This window comes from Cebus imitator, unplaced genomic scaffold (assembly GCF_001604975.1).
Source record: "Cebus imitator isolate Cc_AM_T3 unplaced genomic scaffold, Cebus_imitator-1.0 Scaffold706, whole genome shotgun sequence".
NCBI classification, from domain to species: Eukaryota; Metazoa; Chordata; class Mammalia; order Primates; family Cebidae; genus Cebus; species Cebus imitator.
In genome coordinates this window covers 208064-236044 of record NW_016108021.1, presented here as the reverse complement: position 1 = coordinate 236044, position 27981 = coordinate 208064, and the positions used below count along the sequence as shown (strand labels likewise).

The 27981-nt window shown below is 49.6% G+C and overlaps 1 protein-coding gene across 8 annotated transcripts in view; it reads right to left on the bottom strand.

Annotated features, from left to right (window-relative positions):
• APBA2 (amyloid beta precursor protein binding family A member 2) overlaps positions 1-27981 on the bottom strand; it is a 212391-nt gene that overhangs the window by 13319 nt on the left and 171091 nt on the right. For 5 of the 8 annotated variants that reach the window (XM_017518824.2, XM_037735020.1, XM_037735017.1 and 2 more), the window contains 6 exons: positions 21722-21802; positions 20650-20686; positions 8270-8421; positions 7194-7229; positions 3010-3096; positions 271-456 (listed from right to left, as the gene is read on the bottom strand). In XM_017518824.2, coding sequence (XP_017374313.1) covers positions 271-456; positions 3010-3096; positions 7194-7229; positions 8270-8421; positions 20650-20686; positions 21722-21802 — 579 coding nt within the window. The remainder of the gene's footprint in view (positions 1-270; positions 457-3009; positions 3097-7193; positions 7230-8269; positions 8422-20649; positions 20687-21721; positions 21803-27981) is intronic. The other 3 variants (XM_017518827.2, XM_017518825.2, XM_017518828.2) reach the window with 3 other exon arrangements.

The window sequence follows — 27981 nt, the reverse complement described above, 5'->3', positions numbered from 1 at the left end:
GGGATTTCTTCAAATAGATAGCTCCCTCATATATTTAACTACAGCTCAATTTATAAATAGCTCCTGAAGAACCTATTTCAAGGAGTACAATAAAACTGTGTTCACAATCTTTGCAAGCCCAAAGAGCATGTGAAAGATTACTGATCCACTGGAAAGTCAGTAACAGCACGGAGGGTTTCCACCTGAGCGTGGTTTCCGTGGCGCCTGAGCCCTGGAGCTGCCTGTGCTGTGAACCTGGGGAGGGGAGTACCCTGGCCAGGGCTTACTTACGTCCTCCGATTCAAACACGTGGCAAATCATCTTATACTGCTTCTTGCCTTCCTGGGCCCCGGGCGTGGTCTCGATGCAGTCCTGAGAGGCTGACCGGGGCATGCGGCGTCTGGCCATCAGCACCACGATGTTCCCAATGTCGGCGATGTAGGAGATGGTACGCAAGGCGTGGTCCATCATGGTTTCCTGTCGGGAGGGAGACAACACCACATCAGGGAACGCTACTGGGACAAACCATTGAAAAGCACTCCAATTCCGGTTTCACCACCGTGATTCTCCTGACATTTGGGGCCGGGTCATTCTTTGTTGTAGAGGGCTGTCACGTGCACTGCAAGGTGTTAGGAGCATTCCAAGCCTCTCCCCAGGAGATGCCAGTAGCACCTCTCCTTTCCCAAGTGTGAGGACAAAAAATATTTCCAGCCATTACCAAATGTCCCCTGGGGGACAAAATCACGTGGACTGAGTCAAAGTCTGCTCTGGTCTCAGTCCCAGCTTCCAAAATGGACGGTGCAGAACCCAGGGAGGCGTGATGCCAGGTGAGCTCTCAGTGTGTCTCTGCTGGAATAGGGGCCTGCCATGGAGTGAAGCCCATACCCTCCTGGATGAGAGGCCACCCATGGCTCTGGAGAAGGGTCCCTCCTGAACGGTGAGCTCCCCGTGGGCCCCGCAGTGGCCTGACCCGGCCTTCCTGCCAAGCAGAGGAGGAAAGCATGGAGGCCAATGCTTGCCACTCAGTGAGCTCATAGGGAGCCCCAACAGCCCCAGGCCTGGGCCAAGAGACACCTAGGGCCGCACACCTGACTCCGATTCCCTGAGCGTCAACTCCCTGGGCCTCGGGCAGACCCATGACTCGGTTTTTGCCCTTGGACAGGAATCTCCAGCTAGCATTTTGCCCACAACCCCTACCTAACAAGACTGCACACAAAGCTCAGAAAAGCGAATCCACTGGTCTTTTGTGCTTTTGTCCTCCGTTCACAAAAGAAACTCGGGTGTTTCTGCAACCTGTGGACCCCATTTATTCGTCACAGAATCCATCCTGCAGTGGATGCTGCTCCACCTTTGTCTCTGTGGCCAATTTTTTTTCTGGCCAAAGCCATGAGGGTGTTTCATAACCACGAGAGTCACCTTTCAGGGAGGGACACTGTAAACAGTTGGAGTGGCTTTTCAGCATGTCCTGATTTCTGTCACTGTCATAAATGCCTGAATCAATCCCCAGGTGTCAGAAATATGCTTCTTCCCCAGCTCCCCCAGCTCCTAGCTCACATCAATGGCAGATAGAGGCTCCTCACAGACAGAGGCTGCCTACCAACATGGCTGTATCTGCTCTCCTGCCTGACTGGCTACTGCGGCCTTAACAAGTCTCTCACCTGTTCCCTCCTCTAGAGCTCCTCTGCCCCAACAGCTTTAATTTGCATGCCCTGTTCAGAATCCAAAGATTTCCAGAGGGGGAAAAAAGGGAAGACAAGACAGAAGGGCTGGTGGGGTGCGCCCTGCACTGGGCCAGGCTAGGAGATTTCTCCTCTCTCCTTCCCAGGATCCAGCAGAGGAATTACCCACGGCCCCAGCTGCAAGAGTAATAAAAGGCTCAGAGACATTCAGGAACTTGTTTAAGGCTATACGGCTCTTGAGGATGGAGCCCAGCTTCAATTCCCAACCCCATCCTCCCGCCCCAGGTGTGGCGTCTGCCGTGAGCACCTGGTGAGAAGGGTTATGGTGGCAGGCCTAGCAGCTGTCCCCAGAAAGGCCCGCCTGCAAGGCTGGCCCTTGCTGGCCTCTGGGAACGTGGATCTCAGGAGGGCTCCCAGCACCCAAACTGACAACTGTAGTTCCTTCTGCCTAAACTGTTTATGCAAACAACATTATCTAGGCTGCACACCTCCCTTCCCTCTGGGGGTCTGGAATTTTGGCAGATTCCAGGCAGAGGATGCCTATGTGGCCGGCCCCCAGTAAACACCTCGAGTGTGGAGTGTTGGTGAGCTTCCCTGGTGGACACCACCTCACGGTGTTGTCACAGCCCCTTGCCAGGGAGTTCAGTGTGTCCTGTGTGAGTGTGGGGAGGGCTCTGGACACCTGTGGCCCTCTTGCTGATTCTGCTCCGGAGCCGTCTGCTGAAACAAATCCTAGCTCTGAGTGCACCGAGTCCTGTCAGTCCTCTGAACCCATCTAGCCTATGGTGGCCTTGGGGACCCCCAGCACAGATGGGCGATGAGGACACCCGTCTCCCTGATTTCACACCAAGTGTCAGGCTCCAGGAGGGGCTGGTTCAGGGGAGTCAGGGAGTGCAGAACACAAAGATCACGTGACAAGGCGCAGATCAGGACACAGGACCGATGTGAGCAGAAAGGGCGCCACCGTGCCCACATCAGGGTGTGCCAGGGCCTGGAGGGTGGGCAGGGCAGGGCACGGCGCTGGGGTTGGGAGTGGGCTGCAGCGTGAGCTACACGACGGGGCTGCTGCCTCCTCCGTCCCCAGACCCCAGGATCCCCAGGAGTGGGGAGCAGGGAAGGACCCAGGGCTCCCAGTAGGTCTTCCTGCCCACAGAGCCCTGGGGTGACGCCAAGCACGCCTGCTACCTGCTGTGTGCTCCTCACTCCTCCCGCAGCCCAGGCTAGGGGCCTTGGACTGATGGGTGCAGAGGGCACAAGAGAGAAGTGCTGAGAACCAGGGCTGAGACCCTGGGACAAGGAGGAGGCAAACCTAGGAGTTTATGTGATTTGAACGACTGTCTTAAACGCTTACCTGCGTGTCTGCATTTAAAACCTTGATCCTCTGTGTGGAAATGAAGAGGTCCACTTCCGTCAGCGTCTGGGCATCCCCCTCAGAATTCTAAGAAAGGACCATGGATACTATTAAAATCTAAAACCAACTTGGAATGGAGGACATGCAAATAGCATCATGACAGAATGCCCAGCATCACTAATCACCACAGAAATCCAAATTAAAACCACAACGACGTACCATTTCCTATCTGTCAGAATGGCTGTTATCAAAAAGGTAAGAAGTGTTGGCACGGGGTGGAGAAAAGGAAACCCTGGTACACTGTGTCAGTGCAGCCACTGTGGAGACTGGTCCAGCAGTCCCTCCAAAAACTCAGAACCACCACGTGATCCAGCAGTCCCACCACTGGGCCCATTTCCAAAGGAAATGCAATCAGTGTGTCTAAGAGACACCTGCACTCCCATGAGCAACTGCAGCACTACCCACAATGGCCAAGGCATGGAATCAACCCAACGTCCATTCATGATGAACGGATGAATACGCTCACAGACACACTGGAGTCTTACTCAGCCTTAGCAAAGCAAAAGGTCATGTCATTTCCAGCGCATGGATGAGCCTAGAGGACATGACGTAAAGTGAAATGAGCCAGGCACAGCAAGATAAATATTGCAGGATCTCACCCGGGCGGAATCTAAAAATGCTGACCTCACAGAAGTAGAGAGCTGAATGGTGGTTACCAGGGGCTGGGACAAAGGAGTAAGGGGGAATTATTGGTCAATGGACTCAAAGCTCCTGCTAGATGGGAGGAGTGAGTTCAAGGGATTTATTGTGCAGCATGGTGACTGCTGTTAATAATATTTCCATTCTTAAACATTGCTGAGCGTGAATATAGTGTTCTCATTATAAAAACTATAATGAACATAATGCACATGTTAACTATGGTCATTTCACAATGTATACATTCTTCAAAATATTATATTGTATGTAGTAAATACAAACAATTTTATCTGTCATTGTATAAAGTCGTAACTCGAAGGAAGGCTTGGCAATTTGATCAATTACCCTGAGTCCATGGAGAAGGAAATGCTACTCCATAAAGGAGCAGCCATCCGAAATCCGCCTGCGTGCCACCGGCCGCATCGTCTAGCTAAGCGTGAGTCCTCGAGGCAGCCTGTAAGAGGCACCCAGGAGGGCGGAGGGCCGGCCCCCAGGAGCGTGAACAAGATGGGGCAGGACGCCTGTGTCTGCCACCACAGCCCCACCTGTCAGGGGCAAGCAGGGCCCCTCTGGCTGACCCTTGTGGAACTCGTAGACTCAGGCTACGTTTCCTGGATTTGGGATGCTAGGTATCCTTAAGAAATGGGGAAGACATTTTCAGAGAAGCTGAATGAAAATGTCAGCCTTTCCTTCTGATTTAAACAGTCACCATCGTGTCCACCCCACAGCGGCCTTGGGGGACTGGGCCCTGGGACTGGCCTGAGAGCTGACTTCACAATGACAGAGAGAAGCCAAGAGAAGTGCCACACAAAAGGGCCGAATTTGTCACCACCGCTGTAGTATGCCCAGCACATGGCCGTGAGACGGGTTTTATGGGCTGTTCTGAGCTGAGTGAACTCTTCAGGGTCTGCCCCAAACCAGGATAGCCTGTAACTGGTTTTTACATTTGTAAGAATCCTAATAACCACTGCACAGTGGTAATGAATTTGCAGTTCTGTTGGTTTGCCTGCCAAAATGAATAATTCTCCGTGGTCAGTGGGGAGCCCAGGGTGGCTCCATTTCAAAATAGCATAAACTGTGATTTAATTATTTGCTAGAAAATCTGAAATAAGAAATCTCCCTTCTGACAATTCCTCAAGAATCCTGAGTTGCAGAGAGGCCTGGTATTGTAATAATAAGTGTGTATTTTAGCTCAACTGTCAAAGGCAAGGGTCGTTTGGGTTTTCTCCCAGGGGTGATGCTGCTTTTAGCTTATTAGAAAGAGAAAGGAGCAGGAAGCAGTGCGCCTGACCATCGGCAGCCACAGTGGAGTTTTCCTCTGTTTTTAAAAATTGGGTTACACTCAACACCAGCATGCATTTAAAGGTTATATTCATGGATTGTGGCTCAAAATGATCTTGCTAAAAAGTAGGTCAAGCCAGAAGTGAGTGAGAAAAGTTGCAGGTGGCCCTTGGCATTAGTGATAGGTGTGCAGGAAACCGGAGGCTGGGATCCCTCGTTGGGAGAAGAGGGGCAGCCTGAAGCCACCCAGGCTAGAGCAGAAACCCGTCAGTAACAGGGCAGGGAGAGGACACCCGTCATCCTCCTTGGCGGAAGAAGGGAGGGTGACAAACAGCACAGATCCTATAGACACCAGAGAACAGGCCACAGGGTAGGCCTCCGCACATGTGCAGATGGGGGTGTCACCTGCAGTCATTAGCATGGCCAGGTCAGGAAAGGGACCGCTGGCAATGACACTCATCACCCATTTGCCAAAAGCAAGAACAAACCATAATTCAATGTAATCGGGTGGCCCCCTGGCTGGCCGCAGAGGCCTGTTTGAGCTGGGTCTGCCTGTACCGACCCCTCCAGAGACAGTAGCAACGCTGTAGGATTTCTGGACCTGACGCCAGCTGCAGTCTGTAGGGACTCCCTGCTCCAGCTGGACTAAGAGGCTGCAAGCAAGGGCCCCTCTTTTTTTGGAAAAGCACACCCCCAGCTGCAAGTCTGCAATGCATGGCACGTTCTGCCTTGCCCCAAGGAAATCAGCCCAGGAAGAGGAGTATGAGCAAGTTCCTTCTTCTCCCGTACCTGAGCAGAATCAAAGGAGATGCCGCTAGGCAAAAAGCAGACATCCTAAGTGGACCAAAGTCTCACTGCAGAAGAGGGAGTGCACACATGGGGTCCTCTGGCCACAGCGCCAGAAAATGGCATTATTTCAAAGCAGGGAGGGGAACTAAATCTCCTGCTATTTAAACAGAATAAAACAGTAGGCAACAAGCCAGTGCTCAGGCCCCGGGGGTCTGCCCCCGGCCTTGTGACACCAACTATTTTGATATTTTCTGTATGAGGAGGATCGGAAAAGTTCCAGCATTTACTAAATGACCAGGTGACAAACAAATGGCTCAGTGTCAAACCAATTTTTAAAAGTCTGCCAATGTTTAAACATCTATTTCCTTTTTTTCTTTTTCTTAAGAGACAGGGTCTCACTCTGTTGCCCAGGATGGAGTGCAGAGGTGCAAACATGGCTCACTGCAGCCTCCACCTCTCAGGCTCAAGTGATCCTCCCACTTCAGCCTCCTAGGTAGCTGGGACTTCAGCCATGTGCCACCATGCCCAGCTAATAAAAAAAAACAACAACAAAACTGACCGGGCGTGGTATCTCATGCCTGTAATCCCAGCACTTTGGGTGGCAGATGGATTACCTAAGGTCAGGAGTTCAAGACCAGCCTGGCCAATGTGGTGAAACCCCATCTCTACTAAAAATACAAAAATTAGCCGAAGTGGTGGTAGGCGCCTGTAATCCCAGCTACTTAGGAGGCTCCGGCAGGAGAATTGCTTGAACCTGGGAGGCAGAGGTTGCAGTGAGCCAAGATCGTGCCACTGCACTCCAGCCTGGGCAACAGGAGGGAAACTCTGTCTCAAAAAAAAAAAAAAAAATGTGGAGACAGGGGTCTTACTATGTTGCCCAGGCTGGTCTCAAACTCCTAGGCTCAAGTGATCCTTCCCACCTCTGTCTCCCAAAGTCCTGGGATTACAGGTGTGAGCCACTGCATCCAGCCTAAAAATTCATTTCCAATTAAGAAAGCATAGCACGGGCAAACTGAGCTGTTCACCCTCTTGACTTACGCTTAAGTTATCTTTACCTATCAGAACAATTCAGAAATACTGCACAGGAGGCCCAGGCCCTAGACCCACCACGCTGTCAAATCAACTAAAAGTCATATTAATTTACAATGTCCACATAAAACAGGGACATCATGACATTATCCAGGCTCCAGTACTCAGGAGATGCTGAGAAAGAGGAACTAATAAATCCTAGGTGGTTAAAAAAATGAAGTGTCTGTGGTTTCATTCACAAATGTCTAAGATTCACCTGCCAAAGAAGGAAAAGCTGCTTTCCAACATTATTTGGATTCCCAGGGAGCCCCCTCAGCCCCCACCACCCAGGACAAGCCACAGAAACACAAGCAAACACCACTGTCCCAAGGCCTCAAGGCCCCACACACCGCTTTTTTCTTGATCTTGGCAGCCTTTTGCATCCTCTGAGAGCATGGAAGATAAAAGAGAAGCAGGTTGGCAGGGAGAGAAGGAAGGTGCATGAGGTTATGTTACACTGCTGGTTAATGCTCCCCACACTGTGGCCCAGTGCCTGGCAAAGCCTCTGCAGGGTCGGGTGGACAGCCACTGCCCACATCAAGCACACACAAGTGTCCCTGGAGCACTAGCAATGACTGTCAACCACCTCATCTATGGAGGATGGGAAAGATGCCATCAGCCAGCAGGAAAGCGAGCCAAGCTCCAGGCAGCAGAGCAAGGCAGGGGTCAGGGGTCAGGGGTCTGCGGTCTGGGGTCAGAGGGCCCAGCCTCTGCTGAGGAGCACTGACTGCCAAGGCTCAGCACTGCCCTGGATTACCTGGCTTTCTCCTGCCCACCCTGGATGGCCATGTCATGGTGCTCCTCTGCCTCTGTTAGAGGAGGCTGTGTGTGGTGAGGGCTAGGGAGGAGGCTGCCATCATTTCTCACCCCCTGGGCTAGCGGGCATCTGCAGATTCCGTCTTTCTCAGAGAGCTGCAACCTCAGATGGCCAAGTCCCCTCCCCCAGCCCCATTTAATGTTGCCGGTGTGGCCTCATCTTCCCCTTGCCTGGCCTCACCCACCGTTCTAAACCAGACAATTCAATGAGTACTTTGAGCTACAAGCAGGTCAAAGCCTTTCTTGAGGTCCTGAATTTAAATAAAACATGATTCATTTATCCCCCTTTCTGGAAGCACTTTGAATGGCACTAAAAATACACATACTGTGGAACTGGGATTTGGGACTGTTTTATGACCAGAATGCTTTGGAGCGATGATCTTTAAAGGTCGTGTTTCTGGGATTTCATGGGCCTCTCATTAAGGCACTGGCTGCCTCTACCCAGCCCAGCTTTCTGCCAGCCAAGGCGCAAGCTGCCCTCAACCTCACAGGCACCTGGGCCGCTCCTGCTCCCTGTGTCAGAGCTGGAAGAGGGCCTGCGCCCCACCACATTCCCTCCCGCCAGGGGCCCCCAAAGTGCGTGGGCATCCCTGAGGGCCTCTGGAAGCACCTCTACCTTGACCCGGCTGACAGCCTCCTGTGCTTGCATCATCCTGATGTTTTTGGAAGGGTTCCGTTCTGACAGCAGCTGCGTGGACCCCAGGTAATTGGCAGCGAAGATGATCCCATCGATGAGGTCTTCCGGTTCGCAGGGCCCTGGAACTGAGGGAGGGCAGAGTCAGAGTCTCCCTAGAGGAGAAGTCCCCTGAACAAAGGACTCGCAAGCCTGGTCACAGCACACGAACACGGCAGCCAGGACGCGGGGCAAAACAGAAGGGCCCAACCCTCACGTATCTGCAGGCAGCCGGGGCGGCCAGTCTGCTTCCCTCGTTACCCAGTACCGAAAGTAACTGCACAAAATCAAAACTTGGGCTAGAAAATGCAGCCCAAACGGTGTCAGGAGGACAGTGCCAGTATTCCAGATGACTGTCACTCAAGGTGACAATCACAGGCTGCAAATCCAGAAGGCATCACATCCCAAACACGACAGCACTTTCCATGCCTTCCCCGCAGCCCCAGAACCCATGCCGGTGACCTGAAACTGTGCTCTGGGCTTCTTCTTGGCCTCCCCCTGTGCATCTGTCCCGGGGGGCTCCAGCCCGCCTGCAGCCTCAGGATGCCCACGTAGCTCCTCACACCCATCACACCGCAGGCCCAGGCTTGGCGACATCATGCTTGTTCCATCTGCTGCCCCTAGACCATCAGGGCCCAACAGAACTTCCCACTAGCCACAGTGGAAGGTTCCATCTCTGTGGTGTCCAGTACAGGAGCCACTAGCCACATGTGGCTTTGAGCACTCGCACTGTGGCTCCTGCAGCTGAGGGGCTGTATCCTTTTCTGGTGTGTAATTTTAATTAATTGAAACATTAGAGCTACATGTTAGGGCCATATCCAACCTACCCCCAAGTCCAACCTACCCCCCGTCCATGTTGCCCACAAGCCGATCTTGAGTGGCTCCTATGGCAGAGAGTGTGGCTCCAGCTGGGGTGGGCAAACCTTTTCTGTAAAGGGTGAGATGGCACGTGTTTTAGGCTTTGTGGGTCTCTGTTGCAACTATTCACCACTGCACCTGAGGTGCAAAGGCAGCTGTAGATGATTCATAAAGAGGAGGTATGGCTGCATGCCAAGAAAACTTTATATGCAAAATCAGGTGGCCAGGAGGATTTGCCATTGGGGCAGCAGTCCTTAACTGGCGGTGAGTGCACGTGACGGGCTGCGGAAGGTGTTAGTTACTACCCATCAGCAGAGCCGGAGACCCGGGTCCAGGGCGCCCGCCCGCAGGTCCCCGTCCAGGCTGCACAGGCACCTGGAGCCAGCAAGTGTTTGGCAGCAAGCAGGCTGCCTGCAGTGAGGCGGCCGGAGGCGTGAGCCTGCGCCAACTGCCACTGGCCCACCCTGGACCCAGAGCACATGTCCCAAGCTACCCTCTGCAACTGTGCTTCTCTTTAAGCCCACCTCTTTGGAGCTGCCTGGGAAGAAATCTATGTTATGCATTCACTTCAGCAACCCCCAGCCCTGTGGAATTGAAATCAAAGCTCCAAAAGTGGTCGCAGCGTGGATCCATTAGCCTACAACTGTCTTTCTGAAGGCCGATACCAGAGGCTCACACATCAGGCCGTAATACGGGAAGCCGCAGACGCAACGATGCAGCAGCCATCTTTCTCAGGCCACGCCCACAGCTCACACACTAAGGCCAATTTCGTAAAGCGCTTTAGAACAAGGCAAAGTGTTCTCAAGTGTCAGGGTCTAGAATTTGGGCCCTGGAAGGTCCCAACTTAGGAATGCCCAAGGCCAGCTCCCCTCCTGATGGCACCAGCTATCACCACTGACTAAGTGGTACTGAGCACCAGGCATGGGACCCAACGCTGGGGAAGCACCCCAAGGACACCTGCAGTTGTGCAGACAAAATCAACTAGGATGCCAGGTCTTTTCAGGGAATGTGAAACTGCATGAAGGCAGCCAAACCCAGGATGAAGAGACAGCAACTCTCTTTAGATGGGACAGCGGGAAGGCGGCGCTGAGGGGTGATGGGTGAGCGGAGACCCAGACACCAGGAGGTCAGATGCCTGGTAAAGGAATTCAGTCTGTCAAGTGACGTCATCTCAGGCTCCATCGGAAGGGAGGCTGGCAGCTCTTGGGATCCGGAGACCCAAGTGAGTCTCCCAGCTCTTCCACCAGCCCTGCTCGGCGAGGCTTGGTGCCCCTAGGTCAGGCACCCAATTTTTGTTTTTTGGCCTCTATTTCCTCACCAGCAAAACAGGGGGTGGGGAATTCCTGATTTCTACTTCCATGGAGTTACTGCAAAGATAAGATTAATCGTATGAATCTCCTAAAGGCTAAAAGCATTTAAAATGCAAGACAGTCATTGATGAATTCTTAGTTTTTGTGTCTAGCTCAAAAAACAAGTCATAAACTGTGGCTAAGGAAGGGCCCCCAGCAGCAGCTGTCACCACAGGCAGCATCCCAACCCAGGTCCTGCTCCCTCACACAGCCTCGGAGAAGTCTGAGAGGGCACTGGGGCTGGGAGGGCAAGGCACGCCCACTGTCACACTCACACTGGAATACAGGGCAGGGACCAGACCCAAAGTTGGCCGCATCCCAGCCAGTGGCCTCCAGCATCGCCAATGCCCCGGAATCTCCCAGCTGCAGGTGTGAAGTGGCACAGACCTCTTCTAAACCCTGTGCCTGAAGGGGTGGTAGGTCATGCAGACACCTGAAGCTTAAGTCACTTGGGGAGGAGTAGAGGGAGTAAAGCCCTGAGCAGCCCCGGCTGTGCCTGGCCTCCCCCCGTGGGGCCTGCAGAGTCCCTGACCCCACCCCAGAGAGTGTGACTCACTAACCCTGGGGTGGGGACCAGGAGCCTGTGTTCACACACACCGTTCACACTGATGCATAGCCAGTTTGGGGACACCTGGCCTTTAGCAGACATAACCTCCCGCCCCAGAATCATCTCAGGAGCAAATGAATCAGGAATCTCCAGCCAAACCCCTCTGGGAGGCACAGGCCTGTTCATGCTTCCATGCAGGGGTGGTGCCAGGTGGGCTGCCAGGGACTGCTGTAAGGCTATTCCTACAACCCAGGCCCCCAGCGGGAGAAGCGTCTGCTGACTGCAGGGATCCGAGACCAGGGTCAAACCAGGTTCCTCCTTTCACCACAGGCCCTTCACCCCTTGGCTCTGGAGTGGATAAACCTTCTCCCGGCTGGGCAGGGCTGCAGGCACCAATGTGGGGGACTGCAGGACTCGGGGTGGCACCAGGGGAGGACGCCCTGCCCACCTGTCCCTCGGAGGGTGCACCGGGGCCTGTCACAGGGGAAGCAGCAGCAGCCCCACGGAGGGGACAGAAGCCATGGATCCCAATGCAGCATCCCCACCCTACCTCGGGGTTTCTTCAGAGTGAAGTGCGCACATCTGCCTGGCTTGGTGGCTGGGACAGCGTGTGTGACAGGCCTGACTGCCACAGGCTCGCCAGATAGGCCCTGTGCTCCCTTCTATGGCATGCGGCTGTGGGGCCGGGAAGGGCCCCAGCGCCTGAAGTAGCCCATTTCTACCACCTTACACCACCTTGCAGTCCCCAGTGAGCATGGTTCAAGGGCACCCCCCAGTGAAGCCCGAGTCACCCCGTGGGACCCGATGCAGTGGCTCTCACTGACCACTAGATGGCGTCACTTTGTTCTGCAGGGAAGCACTGGCTCTCCCAGCCTCACAGCCCCAGCAGGTGCCCAGGCCCAGGGCAAGTGTCCTCATGTCCTCTCTGTGGTGGGAGCTGCCTGGCACCCTGTGGGCTTCAGGTCCTGGGGAGGCTGGGAGGCCGGCCTTCCCTTTGAAATCTGACTCCTACTTTCCCAGGCCTTGCCCCCTGGTTGCTCCCTCGCCAGCCCCCAGGGTGGCCCTGGTCAGTGCACCAGGCCCTTCTGAGGTTCCCATTTCTGCGTCAACCCACGTCCTTGAGTGGATTTAGGAAAGACGGACCCATCTTCCCCTGAAGTGAGCATCGTCAGTTCTGGGGCCCCTCTGGGCACAGACTGCTGCCTGTGAAGAATACTGCATCCCAGGCAGGGGGGTCACCCCTGGCACCCACAGATGCCTGCTCCCAGGACAAGCCCGGTGAAGCACTCAAGTGCCGTGCTGCAACTCCATCCGCTGCCCACCTCTGCCTGGGAGCCTTCCGTGCCTGCCTCGCTCTTTGGTTCAGCGGGAAACAGTCGAGTCCCTGGTGGCCCCCGAATCCTGCCTCCCCCTCACACGCACCAGGGAAGGAAAACCCAGACCCAGAGAAGAGTCTGAAGGGGACAGCAGGGTGGGGGGAGTATTTCAGATTCACAGGCACAGCTCTCAACTTCCGCCGGAAACGCAGAACCAGAATCCAACAGCTTCATTAGGAAATGAAAGCAGCTGGCCCCACATGTCTGGGAAAAAATTGCTGTCACTTTGCTCAAGTCTTGCACTGACCCTAAGCTGAAACCACCAGAGGGAGACAAAATGACAAGAGAATCAAGATACAGGTTTAAAGGAGATCTTGTCTCCCCAGAGAAGGATTCCTCCTTTTCACACTGTGTATCTTACTCACACAGGCGTATGCTCAGTGTATCTGCAGAGTCTGGAGAAGAATAAGGCACTCCAGGGTCTCCCCTGCCAGAAGAAGCCTCTGTTTGAAAGGCCACTTAGGAAAGCCCTAGACCCTTCGGACAGGGAAGGGGTGGGGAGTCCCACAGCGTCAAGCCTGAGGTTCTCCACCCTGCCACCTTTGGAGAAAATTAACCTGAATGTGGGTGGCGGACCGAGGCTTCTAAGGTGCCAGTGTGGCCCCAAACCCAGGGGGTCTCATTGACTCCAAGACCTGCCCCTGCATCCCTGGGGGTCTGGGAGGAGGCAGTGGGCAGAGCAGGGGCACAGGTGCACATGGGGCTGTGGGGGTGCATCCACAAGGCCTGGTGCTCTCTGCAAAGGCAGACCTCAGTGTGACAATGGTACATTGTCCAGGCAGATCACAAGGTCAGGAGATCGAGACCATCCTGGCTAAAGTGGTGAAGCCCCATCTCTACTAAAAATACAAAAATTAGCTGGGCATGTTGCACATCCCAGCTACTTGGGAAGCTGAGGCAGGAGAATCACTTGAACCAGGGAGTCAGCGGTTGCAGTGAGCTGAGGTCGAGTCATTGCTCTCTTGCCTGGCGACAGAGAGAGACTCCATCTCAACAACCACCACCATGGATTATCTGAGAGTTTCTGTGATCAGGAATCTGGGCATGGCTTAGCTGGGTGACTCTGGCTCAGGACCTCTCATCCATCAAGGCAGCAAGGTGCTGAGTGGTGCTGCAGCCATCTGAATGCTTGAAGGGGGGGTATCCACTTCCAAGTTCTCTCATCAGGCCGTTGGCCAGAGACATCAGTCCTGTGCCATGTGGGCCTCTGGATGGGACGACTGCCAACCACACCAGGCTAGCTTGGTTCCCGCAGAGGGAACAAGAGAGAACAACATAGGGCAAGCCAGACAAGTCGCATCTCTTTGTAGCCTGATCTTGGAAGCCATAACCCATTGCTTCTGCCACATTCTTTTCAATAGAAGTGAGTCAGTATGTCCAGTCCCCCATACAAGGGAAGGGAAGGACTCAAGGCCATGAATACCAGGAGGCCGGATCACTGGGGGCCATTTCAGAGGCTTTCCACACATATACAGTCACCAAGTCTACAGCAGTGAGCAACCGCACCACCCAGGTTACAGTCTCTAAATGTTGTGTCACAGGCTCCTTGGACAAAGAACCAACTGGCTCTAATCCTAGGGCAAGAAATATTTAAGATGACCCTGGAATATACCAGAAAGCAAGGAAATGATCAAAGACTACTGAGTTCCACTGATGGGACTCAGAAAACAACCTAAAGAGGCTCCTATTGGTCAAACACTTGAACACCAATAACCACGGTAACAATACACAGAACACACCAACCGTGCTAACAACAGTGCACACAACCTGACTGGTTATCTTTAAATGCTGTCGGGGAAACTCATTCATTTTTAAATTTTTCAATAAAGAGAAGAAATCAAGCATTTAAACTGCTTTTCTTACAGGAACCATATTCAGGGTAACCAAATACTTAAGGGAAGGTTTCTCTGCACAGAAAAATTCCAGCTAATTAATGAAGAAGAAACGATGAAATTAAAACACCACCATATGGCAACCTCTAATCAATTAACAGATCTAGACAATGATCGTTAATGGTTGCTAATATCACCAAAAAAGAGATGATCAGATATCACGTGCCTCTGAATAGAACACCACAATAACATGTATCAAAGTTTTTGCCTCAACAATCAAACTGAATCTGATCAAGCCTCTATGTCTAAAAACAACCACTATTTTATAGGACACAGAGAACAGAGGATCACATTAAACCACACCATGAAGATGCAATCAGCAAAATCCACACTGCAGGAAACTCTATGGGATAAATGATACAGATTATTCCACAACAACAGCAACAAAAAACTGTAAGACAGAAAAAAAAAAGAGATGGATGACCTACAAGAGATGTAAGAGAATTATGAAATGCATTTATCAGTCTCAACACATGGATTTTGTTTGGCTCCCCATTCAGACAGCGCCCTGTCAACTGGGAAAATGCAAACACTAACAAATATTTAATGCTATAAATAAATATTAACTTTATTTTAGTTGTGATAACAGCGTTGACATTATATTTAAAACAGAATTCCTATATGTTAGAGATTCAATATGAAATATTTAAAGAGGCTGTAAGATCTGAGATTTGCTTTAGAATAATCTGGGAAAGGGTCAGGGTGTAGATTAAACACCACTAGCCCTGAAGGGGTAAATACTGAAGCTGGTGATGAGTATAATATTCTATTTTTTCAAATGTTTAAAATTTTTATGATAAAATTAAAGTATAGATCGTTCAAAAAGGTGTTATTTTCAAGAAGCCACATCCTATTCTGTAAAGCTGTTTCTTGTGGTCTACCCAATCTGATTAGGCAAGGAGGAGGAACAGAAAACAAGAAAAGAAGGAGCAAAAATCATTCTTCTTTGCAGATGGTATGATGCATGCCAGGAAAAACTCAAGAAAACAACGAAAAATCTATTTTTAAAAAGTAAGAGAATTCACTAAAGCAATAGTTTCAAACTTAATACATAAAAATTGATAGCTTTCTTTGTACCTACAAACAGCAGTATGTTGAAAAATAATAAAATGAAAGTCAGCATTTACAAACACAATAAAAGGGATAAACACCAAGGAACAGACAAACAAGATATGTGTTGGATTTTTATGAATAAACTTTATCAACGAAGATAAATGAGCTTGAATAAATGGAAAGATAAATCCTCCGTTGGCTAGAAAGACTCTATGTCGTAAAGCTGACATTTTCCCCTAAGTGGACAGATTTAAAGCATGCCTAATAAAAATAATAGTAAGAGTTTGTAGTGGGCTGGGCGTGGTGGCTCCCGCCTGTAATCCCAGCACTTGGGGAGGCCAAGGCGAGCGGATCACCTGAGGTCAGGAGTTTGAGACCAGCCTGACCAATATGGCGAAACCCCATCTCTACTAAAAATACAAAAATTAGCTGAGCATGGTGGTGCTTGCCTGTATTCCCAACTACTTGGGAGGTTGAGACAAGAGAATCGCTTGAACCCAGAAGGTGGAGGTTGCAGTGAGTTGAGATTGTGCCACAGCATTCCCGCCTCGGCGATACAGTGAGACTGTCTCAAAAGAATGAAAACAAAAAGCAAACAAACAAAAAGAGTTTGTAGTGAAGAGCTAGACAAGCTGGTTTTAAAGTTCCTGTGGAAAAACAAAAGTACAAAAATATCCAGGGAAAAAAGTGTGAAATGGAATGATGGCGGCAAGGTCTGAAAGTTGCCCTCCCAGGTAATAGAATGAACCATAAATCCCCAGTAAATAAAGCAGCGTGGGTCTGCACCCGGAATGGGCCATTCCCATAACAGATCCAGAAACAGATCGAGACCCACCTGACGATTTGGGTATGGTAAAGGCAGCATTTCAAACCTGCAAGGGAAAGATTCCTTGGATAGCACTGGCATAACTGGTTAGCTGTTACGGGACAAAACACCTAAAACGTATCTTTTCCTGTATCCATCCACCAAGATAATTTCCAGAAAAATCAATTATTTAAATAATTTAAAATAATATCATCAAAGTTCTAGAAGACAACTTTATTTTTATTTCTAGGTTTTTTTTTTCTTTTTTTCTTTTTTTTTTTTTCTGAGATGGAGTCTCACTCTGTTGCCCAGGCTGGAGTACAGTGGCACAATCTCAGCTCACTGAAACCTCTGCCTCCCAGATTCAAGCGATTCTCTTGCCTCTGAATAACTGGGATTCCAGGCACACGCTGCTGCACCCAGCTTATTTTTTGTACTGTTAGTAGATATGGGGTTTCGTCATCTTGCCCAAGCTGGTCTTAAACTCCTGAACTCAGGTGATCCACCCACCTTGGCCTCCCAAAGTGCTGGGATTACAGGCACGAGCCACCACGCCGAGCCAACTTTATTTTTAAAAGTAGTCTCAGAAGTGTGATGGTCACGCTAACCTCAAAATCTCAGTGGGCTCAAAGGAAAAAGCTGATACATTTGACTAAATGACATGTTTAGCAAAGTAAAAAGCATGCCAAAAAAGAAGAAAAGAATGGTAAGCTGGGGTAAACTTCTACAATACAAACCAAAGGGTTCATTTCCTTTATATGTAAAGAATAAAACAAAACAGTAAGAAACACCCAAATTCCCAATTGCCAGGGGCTGCAGGGCAGGAGAAATGGGGAGATATTGGTCAAATGGTACAAACTTTCAGTTATGAGATGACTAATGTCTGGAGTTCCAGTGTGTCAAACTATGACTGTATCACAATCCTGTATTGTATACTAGTAATTTGCTGAGACGATAGTTCTTAAGTGTTCTCATCACACATAAAAAAGGTAGCTATGTGACTTGATGGCTATGTTAATAAGCTTGACTGTGGTAGTCATTTCACCATGTAACTTTATACCAACACATCACATTGTATGACTTAAATGTACAAAACTTTTATTTGTCAATTATTCGCCAATAAAGCTGGGGGTGAAAATCTAACAGAGGAATAAGCACAGGAAACAAACAGGCAATGCACTGAAAAGAAAAGCCACTTATCAACACATGAAATAGCGTTTGGCTTCACTTACTATGAAAGACATATGAAATCAACAAGACACTTCTTCACACTCATCAGCCTGGAGCTTACATCAAACAGCTGGTCACACAGTGTTGGTGACAATGTGGGAACCTCATACATAATCCACTCTCATACATAACCAACAGCTGCCTACACTGTCCCCCCTTGGGAAGGCATTCTGCCCGTATCTGTCAGAGTTGGTGCGCTCCTGGCCTGTACCCCTGCCATAGCCAGGAACTGCCTCTATAAAAGAACCCACACCCGAACACAAAGGCATAGCCCCAAGGCTGTTCATTTCTGCACTGACTGGAAATCTCCTAACAATTGGTCCAAGGGGGATAGTTAATACCACATCTCACATCCACTAAACTGATCCTGTGCTGCCATTTAAATAATCAGGTGGACCTAGTGTAGTCTCCAAGATCTAGCAAGAAATCAAAAAGCTAAGTACAGATCCATGTGGCCAGCACAATGTCTATTTAAAGAAAACGGTCTATGGATAGGGTGGTATAGGTCTAAGAAAGTCCGGGAGAAAATCACAAGAAATGTAAGTGACTTCCCCCGTACAGAGGGACTAGGGGTCTGGGCTGTACGAAGAGGTACTGAGGAGGTACTGTGGGTATTTCCAGGGCAGAACTCTTGCAGCTCTTGGTCTGATTCAAGCGCTACTCTGAGAAACCTTTAACAACTTCTACTAGTCAACAAAAGTTCAAATTTTAAAACATGACTAATTCTTATTCCTGCTGACTACGTACAGTACTGCAGAAACATGATCTTGTTTGAAAAAAAGATAGTCATCCGGGTTTTCATAACCCCTCTTTAGAATGCTCCACATCCCTTCTAGTCCCACAGGGTGACCTTCCCTCCTCTCCTCCTGCCCATCCCCCACCCAAATAGGCCAAAGAGGAGGAGGTGGGAGATGTCTTCACTTTAAGAGTCCTATCTGAACAGGTTCACCCCAATTGTCTATTTTAAGAAATAGCAAACTAAGTCTCAGATCCCATGCTCCCACTGCATGAAACCAACCAAGCAGCTTTACCGCTGTGAGGAGCCCTGAGAGAAGGAAGGGGTGATAGGTGAGCTCAGCTCCTGGTCTGGGGAATGGACTGGTGTGGACTTCAGCCCTTCTCCATTCCTGCCTAGAACAAGAAGCAATGGCTGAAGCTGCCCACACACTGGGTGACCATAAGGTGACAAGCCTGAGAGGAGTCCACGAGAGGCAGCGGTGCCCATCCAGACATCACGGGGCCACTGAACCGGCAGCCTCTTGCCTCTGGAATTCTTTACGGAAGACACACGCCTCCTATTTGCACAAGCTGATGTTAGGTGGGTATTTTGATACTTGTACCCAAACGCATTTAAACTGATACAGGTGTTTAACTGGAGAAGCTTTTGCCAAATTCATTCATTCTAGGGTTTTGCCTGACCATTATGATGATCTCTTCCTGGTGCTGGGTAAGATTTTTGGTCTGTGAAGGCCTTGCTGAATATAAATGCTGTAATAGTAAGGGATGTTCTTTTGCTTAAGTTTTCTCCATTTTCATAACAAAGGGCTTCTCTTCTACAGAAGGAACTATAAATGCAGGCTTTCCACATTGGCTCCAGTTGGTCACAGCGGTTTAGCCCGTTTGGATTGGCATAAGGCATCCAGCCTTGTTTGGATCTGTTTTGGAACAGTGTGAGTGGTGCAGGGAACTGAGTTTTCTGGGATGCCAGGAGCTAGAGCCAGAGGAGCCCCAGGCACTGACACTGTTCCCCAATCCCTTGCAATCCCACTCCCTGCAGATATGAGATTGGTTCAAGGGCCGGGGAATTTAATGCCCAAATCACATCTTAGACAGTGTGAGGGTTCTGTCCAGATGACACCATGAGACACTGAAAAGTGACCTTCTTGGACCCATGAGACCCTGCCTCACTGGAGCAGTGTGACTGGCACCCCCACCCTGGCTTCTGCCCACCCAGGAAAATGCCGTGATGTACTTCATTCGCCCTGCTCATGAGGTGCCAGCTTCTATAAATCAGGAGCCCCATCAAACCCTGTGAACAGGAATGTGGGCAGCACAGTCTCTCCCAGGAATCATCACAGCTTGCCCATAGCCTGACGTGGCCTGAAGAAAACCAGCTTCAGCCAGTTTAAACCAGATAAAATGTACCTAAAACCACATGTAAACTGCTGGCCAAAACCCATTTGAGCCTATTTGAATTGGTCAAAATGGAACCAAGTCTCCCTGAATTGCGTGATATTAAATCTGACGGTTTAAAGCAGATGTCTACCCAATCTGAGCAGCATTAAGCCAGTTATAACAGTCAAAATTGATTTGAGCCAGTTAATCCAGTTTCAACCAGTTGGAACTGGTTTAGCTTGGTTTAAACTAGTCCTCTAAAGGCAAATTTGGGGGCTTCAGTTTCCCAGGCTTTAGCTGTTTGCTAAAAAAGAAAAGCAGCATGGGAAGGGCTGAACATCATTTATTTCTAAAGACTAATTTACCTTGCTCGCATAAATATTTGTAAGAATTAATTACCAGCTTATTGAAAGAATTAATGAAATTCACATTGTTTATTCTAACACATTAGCAGGGGCAGGAAACATCCTCCTGACAAAGAGAAAGAAATCCTACTGAAGAAGCTCTTTACTCTGAGGCTGGAGCACTAGAAGCAAATCCAGCAGACCTCCTACAGGGGCCCCGTGGGGTCTCTGGATGCTCAGCTCCGTCAAAGCCAGGCAGGTGTGCTCCCCGTCTCCAGGAATGACACGGAACATATCAAACAGTCTCATTCTTTACTGAATGTTGAAATGCACTATTAACCTCCTCAAAAAGGGTGGAACAGTAAAGAAAAACAAAAGACCAAAAAAAAAAAAGCCTGAATTTGGATACTATTATATCCACCCTGATGAGAAGTGTGTTATAACCAGTGGCTTATAAAGACACATCTCAATCTATTCAATCAACAGTGTCGTCTGTGATGTAATTAGCAAGGGTGTACTTAAAGGAGGAGGTCTACTGTTCCGTGCATCAAAGCGGGCAGATCAGCTGGACCTCCCCTCCCCACTAAGTGGGGCTACACAGTTCAAACAGCCAATGGCCAAGCGCCTTGCGGGAAGGCGCGCTTTGTAAACAAGTTTTGCAGGTGAATGCTAAAAGTAAAAGTACCATTTGTTTTGAAGTAAAACGAGGCCGGATGCCCCTCGAGAGATAAAATTCAAAGTCACTTACCAGCCACAAAACTTGGAAATGAGGCCACCTTCTTTGTCTGTTAGGAAATAAGGAAAAATAAAACACGTACCAGTTGTAAGTATGTTGTCCACAGGGTGAAGGCTAAGCAGGGCTGTGACATGTGCCATGATGAGAAAAGCAAAACCCTACGAGTGAGGGCGTTCCCAAGATGGCAGCTCCACACAGCAAAGTAGTCTTGTGCAGGCAACGTGATGTTGGGGAGTGGCCCAAAAGCCCACCTCTAAAATGTAGGGACCCTCAGACTAGCATATCCTGACTAGAAGGGAGCCTAGAGACCATCCAATATACTGGTGCTCCAACCGCTGAGTGTGACACGCCTTTAAAAGCAAGATAAAGGAGGCTGGATACCGGTCCTTCGGTGGCCATTGTTATTTCATCAAAGTTAAACAATCTCATGTAAACTTTGTTACCTAGAGAGGGAAAAGAACTTCCGTCACGGCGGCGTGACTTTATAGGAGATTGTCTGTCAAAACCTGTTGTTGATTTAGAACAGTGGCTTTCAACTGGGATGATTTTGTTCTCAAAGGGACAGTGGGTAGTATCTGGAGACATTTTTGGTGACTACAAATCAGGGGTGGGGATGGGGTCGCTGCAAGGATCTAGTGGGTTGAAGCCATGGATGCTGCTCAACTCCTACAGTGCACAGGACAGTCCCCCAAAGAATTACCTGGGCCTCAATGTCAACAGTGTCACTGTTGAGAAACCCTAGTCTAGAACATGGTTATAAGACAATGAATAGAATGGCTTTCTATCAAATTAAGAAGCACCAGTGACCCCCCAGCCCCATACATACACCATCTGCAACACAGGAGGCCCTCCACGGCATGGTCCTAACAGCAGGGAGGCCCTCTCCTCCCTCCTCCCAGGCCTGCGTGCCCTCACCTCCTCCCCATATGGTGACACCAACTTGGCTTGACCTGGACTCACTCTCCCCCAGGTACTGGGTGGGAGGAGAACATCATGGACAAACTGAGCAGACCACAATTCAGCAGGCCACTGCATCATCAGATGAGCATTCTGGCCCAGAACGCTCATCCTTGAAACAAATTACCTCTGGGATGTTGTTATTGTCAACAGGTCCATTGAGATCAGAGCGCTGCTGCTTCCTTGGCTGCTCCAGACCATTGCAAACCTGGAAGCGGGGAAGTTAAAGATTCTGTTTTTATATGGTTGAGAAAGGCAAGATGCAAAACCTGGATATACGATGTGATACAGTTCTATAACATGCATGTGTATGTAGGTATGTGTATAGGTGTGTATGCAGACATCTACTTCATTATACTTAAACTGCTATGCACTTAATATGCTATTTTCATACTTCTAAAAAAGCTGTTAAATCATTTCTAAATGTATTATCTTTTAATTGCAGTCAAACGCACAGAACATCAAGATCGCCATCTGACGCTAAGTACATCCACACTGTCGCACAGCCACGGTCAACATCCACCTTCAGAACGTTCTCCTCTTCCCAAGACTAAAACTCTGTACCACCCATTAAACAAACTCCTCAATACCCCCAGCCCCAACCCCAACCTGTGCCCCCGGCAACCACCATTCTACTTTGTTTCTGTGAATTGGGCAGCTTTCGGAACTGGCTTACTGCACTCAGCAAAATGTCAAGGGTCATCCACACGGAAGCACGTGGCAGAATCTCCTTCCTTTTAAGGCTGAATCACATTCAACTGTGTTCATGCCACATCTTGTTTATCCCGTCATCTACTGATGACACTTGAGTTGCTTCCCATTCTTGGCTATGTCGCTGGTGCTGCTATGAATGTGGGTGTGCAAGTTTCTGCGCGAGTCTTCACTCTCACTTCCTCTGTGTACACACCTGGAGGTGAAATCACTGGACTACGGGACAATTCTATCTTTCATTTTTTAAGGAGCCTCCATACTATTTTCCACAGCAGTAGTACCATTTTACCGTCCCACCAACAGTGCCCAAAAAGTTAAGTGTTTTTAAAAACCCTAAATTCTTGGATGAGAATAAATGCAAATTAGCCAATCTATTACTATAAAATGCCCCAAATACATGTCATAAATCTTCTCTTAAAGAAGACACCAAACTACATACAACTGCTTCTACTTCAATTAATGAAATGTAAGGGTAGGTATATTTTCTCTATTTAGTACCTTATGCCATCCAGAAGATGCAAGCCAGACCCATAGCCCTTAAATCCCCATCCAAGCCCCAAAGGAGGATCCGGAGCCCACACGGTAAGTCCAGTTCCAGACATTTCTGAAAATAAATTATCAAGCAATAACAATATGATGACGGCAAGGAACACACTGATGATAAAAGTTACAATTACCAGCTGGGCGCAGTGGCTCATGCCTGCAATCCCAGTACTCTGGGAGACTGAGGCAGGCAGATCACTTGAGATCAGGAGTCAAAGGCCAGCCTGGCCAACATGGTAAAAGCCCATCTCTATTAAAAATACAAAAATTAGCTGGGTGTGGTGATGGGTGACTGTAATTCCAGCTACTTGGGAGGCTGAGGCTGGAAAAGCACTTGAGCCTGAGGGGCGGAGATTGCCCCAAGCCGAGATGGCACCACTGCACTCCAGCCTGGGTGACATAATGAAATTCAATCTCAAAAAAAGTTACATTTACCTAGTACCTTCAGGTTTACAAAAGCCTTTTGCATACACAATGAATATTCTCCCTCCTGCTTGGCAGGTGAGAAAACTGAGACCCGTGAGTGTCGGGCCGGCTTCTCTTGGAGTCAGGTGAGGCCTCGAGGTGTGGCTGCCAGCCCTGTTCCCTGTCCCCTGTCCTAGTCTATCATTCTCTTTCTCTTTGGTCAAACTCTGCCCCTCCAGGGGTTTGAAAAAATTAAAGGACTGGGGCCCCCCCTCCCAGCACTGATGGGGACAGACATGCAGTGCCCCAGGCAGTCAGAATGATTGCTGGATAAGCCTCCCCTCCAGGATCACAGACACCACTGGATTTCAGAGGCGATGGGGGTGGAGGGTGGTGGGGGAGTGGGCACCAGTGCTGGGCTTTAAGGACGGCGAGGGAGAAGGAAGTGCATTCTGCTACATCCCAAGAAAGCTACAAGGGGCTGCCCTTCCTGGAGCTGAGAGGGTGCTGGGGTGCAGCTGGGACCCAGAGGGTCTAGATTCAGGTGGGTCCCTGCCTCCTTGTCCTGCTGTCCCTATCCCTGAGCCCCATGAGCTCACAGGCCTGGCCAGACCACACCCTGCTGTCCTGGTATGACCCAAGGCTCGGCTCTGGCTTGTCTGGGGCTGCTGGCATGCTGCCCTGCTTTTCAAAGCCTAGCATCCCAGGAGCAAAACGTATCCTTCATGCACGAGAGGGCTGCGATCCACCCGGGCCTCCACTGCAGCAGACCCCACGCTGACCAAGCTAAGCAGACAGTGTCCCTTTCTGTGGGGCTGGGACAGGCCAGGTACTGCTCCTCCAAGGCTTCTCCCCCCACCCAGCCCTGACACTGCTCTTCCTGCTCTGGCCAAGGAACACCAGGCAAAAGCTTCCAAAGGACGCAGCAAGAGAACATTGCCTCAGATGCCGCTCACGTTCTCCTTAAGTAAATCCAATTTAGGACATCCCCCAGAGAGCTCTGTTGAGGACACTTTGCTGTTTCAAAGTGCACAAAGCACACATCAGTATTTTACCCTCTTGTCTGAAAGTTCTCAACATAGTGCCCTTCTGCATGGACTTGGTTTCCTGAAGGGCTTCCCTGCCTTACTAGCTACTAGACAGGCACTGGTCATCTCCAAAAAAAACCCCAAAGAAACCAACCGTTAACCAACCAACCAATGAAATCAGGTTAACGACATCCCTTCTGCAAGCTGGGTGTGGGATTTAATTTTTCAGGCAGAAGGAACACTGCAGATGTCAGGCCACAGACTCTCATCAGGCAACCACATACGTCAGGGCTTGGGGGACACAACAGGGACTGCACCCACCATGGGCTAGGACTTGGTCAGCCATCGTACCTTTGTACAACTTCAAGCCAGGGCTCAAGGCTTGGCCAGGGACACACACTGATTCCCACAGCCCCATGCTCTGCCCACAGGGCTCCTCAGTGGGGGGCCACAGTGTGGGGTGTCCCTAAGCAACACGAGGTCTTCTCTAGGGGTGACCCTTTCCTACATATCAGTGTTTCCTCTAACTCCCTCCCAAGCAGGTGACCATTCGTCACCATGACAACCGCATCTCACAGTAAACAGCAGGGGCTGCTTTCCAAAGAGGCAGGAGGGTGGGCTTGTGATGCTTCTCCTTGGGAGAGCCCATCTGGTGCTCTAATTTCAATCTCAGGGGTGGCAGGGTTGGGGGGCTGGCAGCATCTGAAATTCACACAGTTGAAAGCCCACATGGATTTGGGGTTCCTGGCATCCTAAAGAAGCTATTTAAATCCTGTTATGCCCTCCCCAAGGTACAGCAGCCAGCCACCCCTCAAAATCAGATGCCAGCCAGGGTCACCTCAACTCCCCACAGCCAAAAGGGGACATGGGGTCCCATCCCTCGCTGAGTAACTGTAGTGGGGCCTTCCCGATGCCATGGACTGAAACCCACATCCACTTGGAGATGGCAGTGGGCACAGCATGAGAAGCATCGTGTGCCCCCGGAACTCTGAGGACAGAAAATTAATGTGTGGTGTGGCACAGACTGTTCACAGCACACCAGGACCAGGGGCAGCTGTTCAGGGCAGAGATAAGTGCTTATAATAAAAATAAATGCCAATAAAACTTTCTAATAAACATCTTGGCTCCAGCTGATGAAACTAAAGCTTGAATTTTTTAAAGTATTGATTCTGATTTTGCCTGCTTGATGAAACTGAAAATACAGCAATATAACACATTGCTTTGGATGAAACAACATCAAACCAGTGCACACCCACTCCGCTCAGGCCATCCGCAACAAAGGCAGCATGCTTCCAAGCACGCTCCAGAATGACACGCATGTCAGAAGCGGAGGTTAGGGACAGAGGGCATCGGCGGAAAGCCAGGCTAGCCACAGCCATCCCCACTGGCCTGTGAAAATTCTCCCCAAACGTGACCCTGTGACAGAAATCCTGGGCAGATGAATGACTCTGTTAGACGGCAGTTTTCTCTGGGAATCACTTCACGGTTCCTGTTTTCAAAAGAGGCGATCGTCCCTACTTATCCACTATTTCAACAGGCACTTCTTCCTCCACTCAGCTCAGGAGGACCGGCTGCGACCTGCTGCAACACCAGAGCTCCAAGCAGGACCCGCGAGAGCCTGACCCCCTGGTTGGACGGAAGGTCTCACTCAGCAGCACAGACGTCTTCTTTCAGAAGCCCCCTGGATCCGTCCCCTGACATCTGCGTGGCTCCGAAAACATGACAGTATTGTTCTTTTCCTTCCACTCCTCTTTACAATTCAGGTCACTCCTGTGATACTTATCTTGAGTAGAATGGGCGCTCGGATAGCATATTTATCCGTATAATAGTTACTCCCCGAGGGGAGATATCTTTTCAAAGCAGATCTGTGGCTTTAAAGCATCACAGGACACACTGGGAAAACCAGTCAGTTTGTACTTAAACATCTCTAGGCAGGCCTGAGAATGGGAGGAGGCAGGGGAGTCCCTCCTGCATCCAGTATCCAGACATTTCATGAAACATACTAAAAAATTATCCACTATCTATCTGAAGGGCAACTTATTTTTTCAATTGCTTATTATGGTAAAATACACATACAATAAAATGCATTATCTCAATCATTTCTAAGTGTATAGTTCAGTGTTATTGGATTCATAATGTTGTTCAACCATCACCACTGTCACTATCTTTGTTTGTTTGTTTGTTTGTTTTTAAACGGAGTCTCACTCTGTCATCCAGACTAGAGCTCAGTGGCACGATCTCGGCTCACTGCAACCTCTGCCTCCTCAGTTCAAGCAATTCTCCTGGCTCAGCCTCCCAAGTAGCTGGGATTACAGGTGTGCACCACTGTGCCCAGCTAATTTTTGTATTTTTAGTAGAGACAGGGTTTCACCATGTTGGTCAGGCTGGTCTCAAACTCCTGACCTCAAGATCCGCCCACCTAGGCCTCCCAAAATGCTGGGATTACAGGCATGAGCCACCCGGCCCATCAACACTATCTTCATAAGATTTTCTTCCATACCCATCTGAAATTCAAATATAACTTGGCACCTATACTGTTACTTGCTAAGTCCAGCAGCTCTATAGGGCAGACAGGCTGACAGCATACTCTGGCCTGGCTTTGTCCTCCATGCCTGGTCTGAAATCTCTCCTCCATCACTGGTCACTGGGGCCACCTGCACACGTCCTGCACTTCACTGTCTCCTCACAGAGCCCTGTAAAGGGCAGGCAGTGGATGGCTGTGCCCAAAGCAGCATTTCAGAGCAGAATCATATTTGTCTAAAGTTGTCACTGTATTTTCAGGCATTGTCAAGTACTGTCCAAAGGTGAGTCCACATGACCAGGCCCGAGCAGGTGCCTGTTATACGTCTCACACTGCGCAGGGCAGCTCTTACTGAGGACACGACAATGCACACAACAAAGACCCTGGCCTACCACAGCTCATCTTCCGATGTGGAGACAGAACCCAGTGATCTTGCCAGCCTCAGACCCTCCACAGGATGAGCCAGGGTATCAACAGACACACACATGAAAAAAAGCAGGCCCTGGGAGACCAGGCCAGAGGAGTTGAAGCAGTGAGCCCAAGACCAAACCATCACAGCGACAGGGCTGTTTAATTTTTTTCCTTTGAAAGTAATCAGAACCTTCATGCATTGCTTGTGAAAATGTAAAATATTCTGTCACTGTGGAAAATATCTGTGGTTCCTAAAAAAAGGTAAACATTGAATGACTACATGACCCAGTAATTCCACTCCTCGAGATACACCCAAAAGAGCTAAAAGCAAGTGTCTACACAAAGGCTTGCACACAGATGATCACAGCAGCACTATTCACATTAATCAAAAGGTAGAAACAACTCTAACGTCCATCAATGGATGAGTGGATAAATAAAACGTAATACAGCCATTCAGGGGAATATCATTCAGCCACAAAAATGAATGAAGTACTGACACATGCTACAACAGAGATGAACCCTGAAATCACTATGCTGGTGAAATAAGCCAGACACTAAAGGGTACACATTGTCTGATTCCATCTTTATGGAATATCTGGAATAGGCAAATCCAAAGTGAGAGAAAACAGATTTTTCATTGTGGGGGCTGGGGAGAGAAGGAAGACTGCTTCCCAAGTGCAGGGTCTCCTCTGGGGGCAGTGAAAGTGTTCGGGAACAGCAGAGGTGGTTGCACAACATTGTACTAAATGCCACTGAATTGTACGCTTT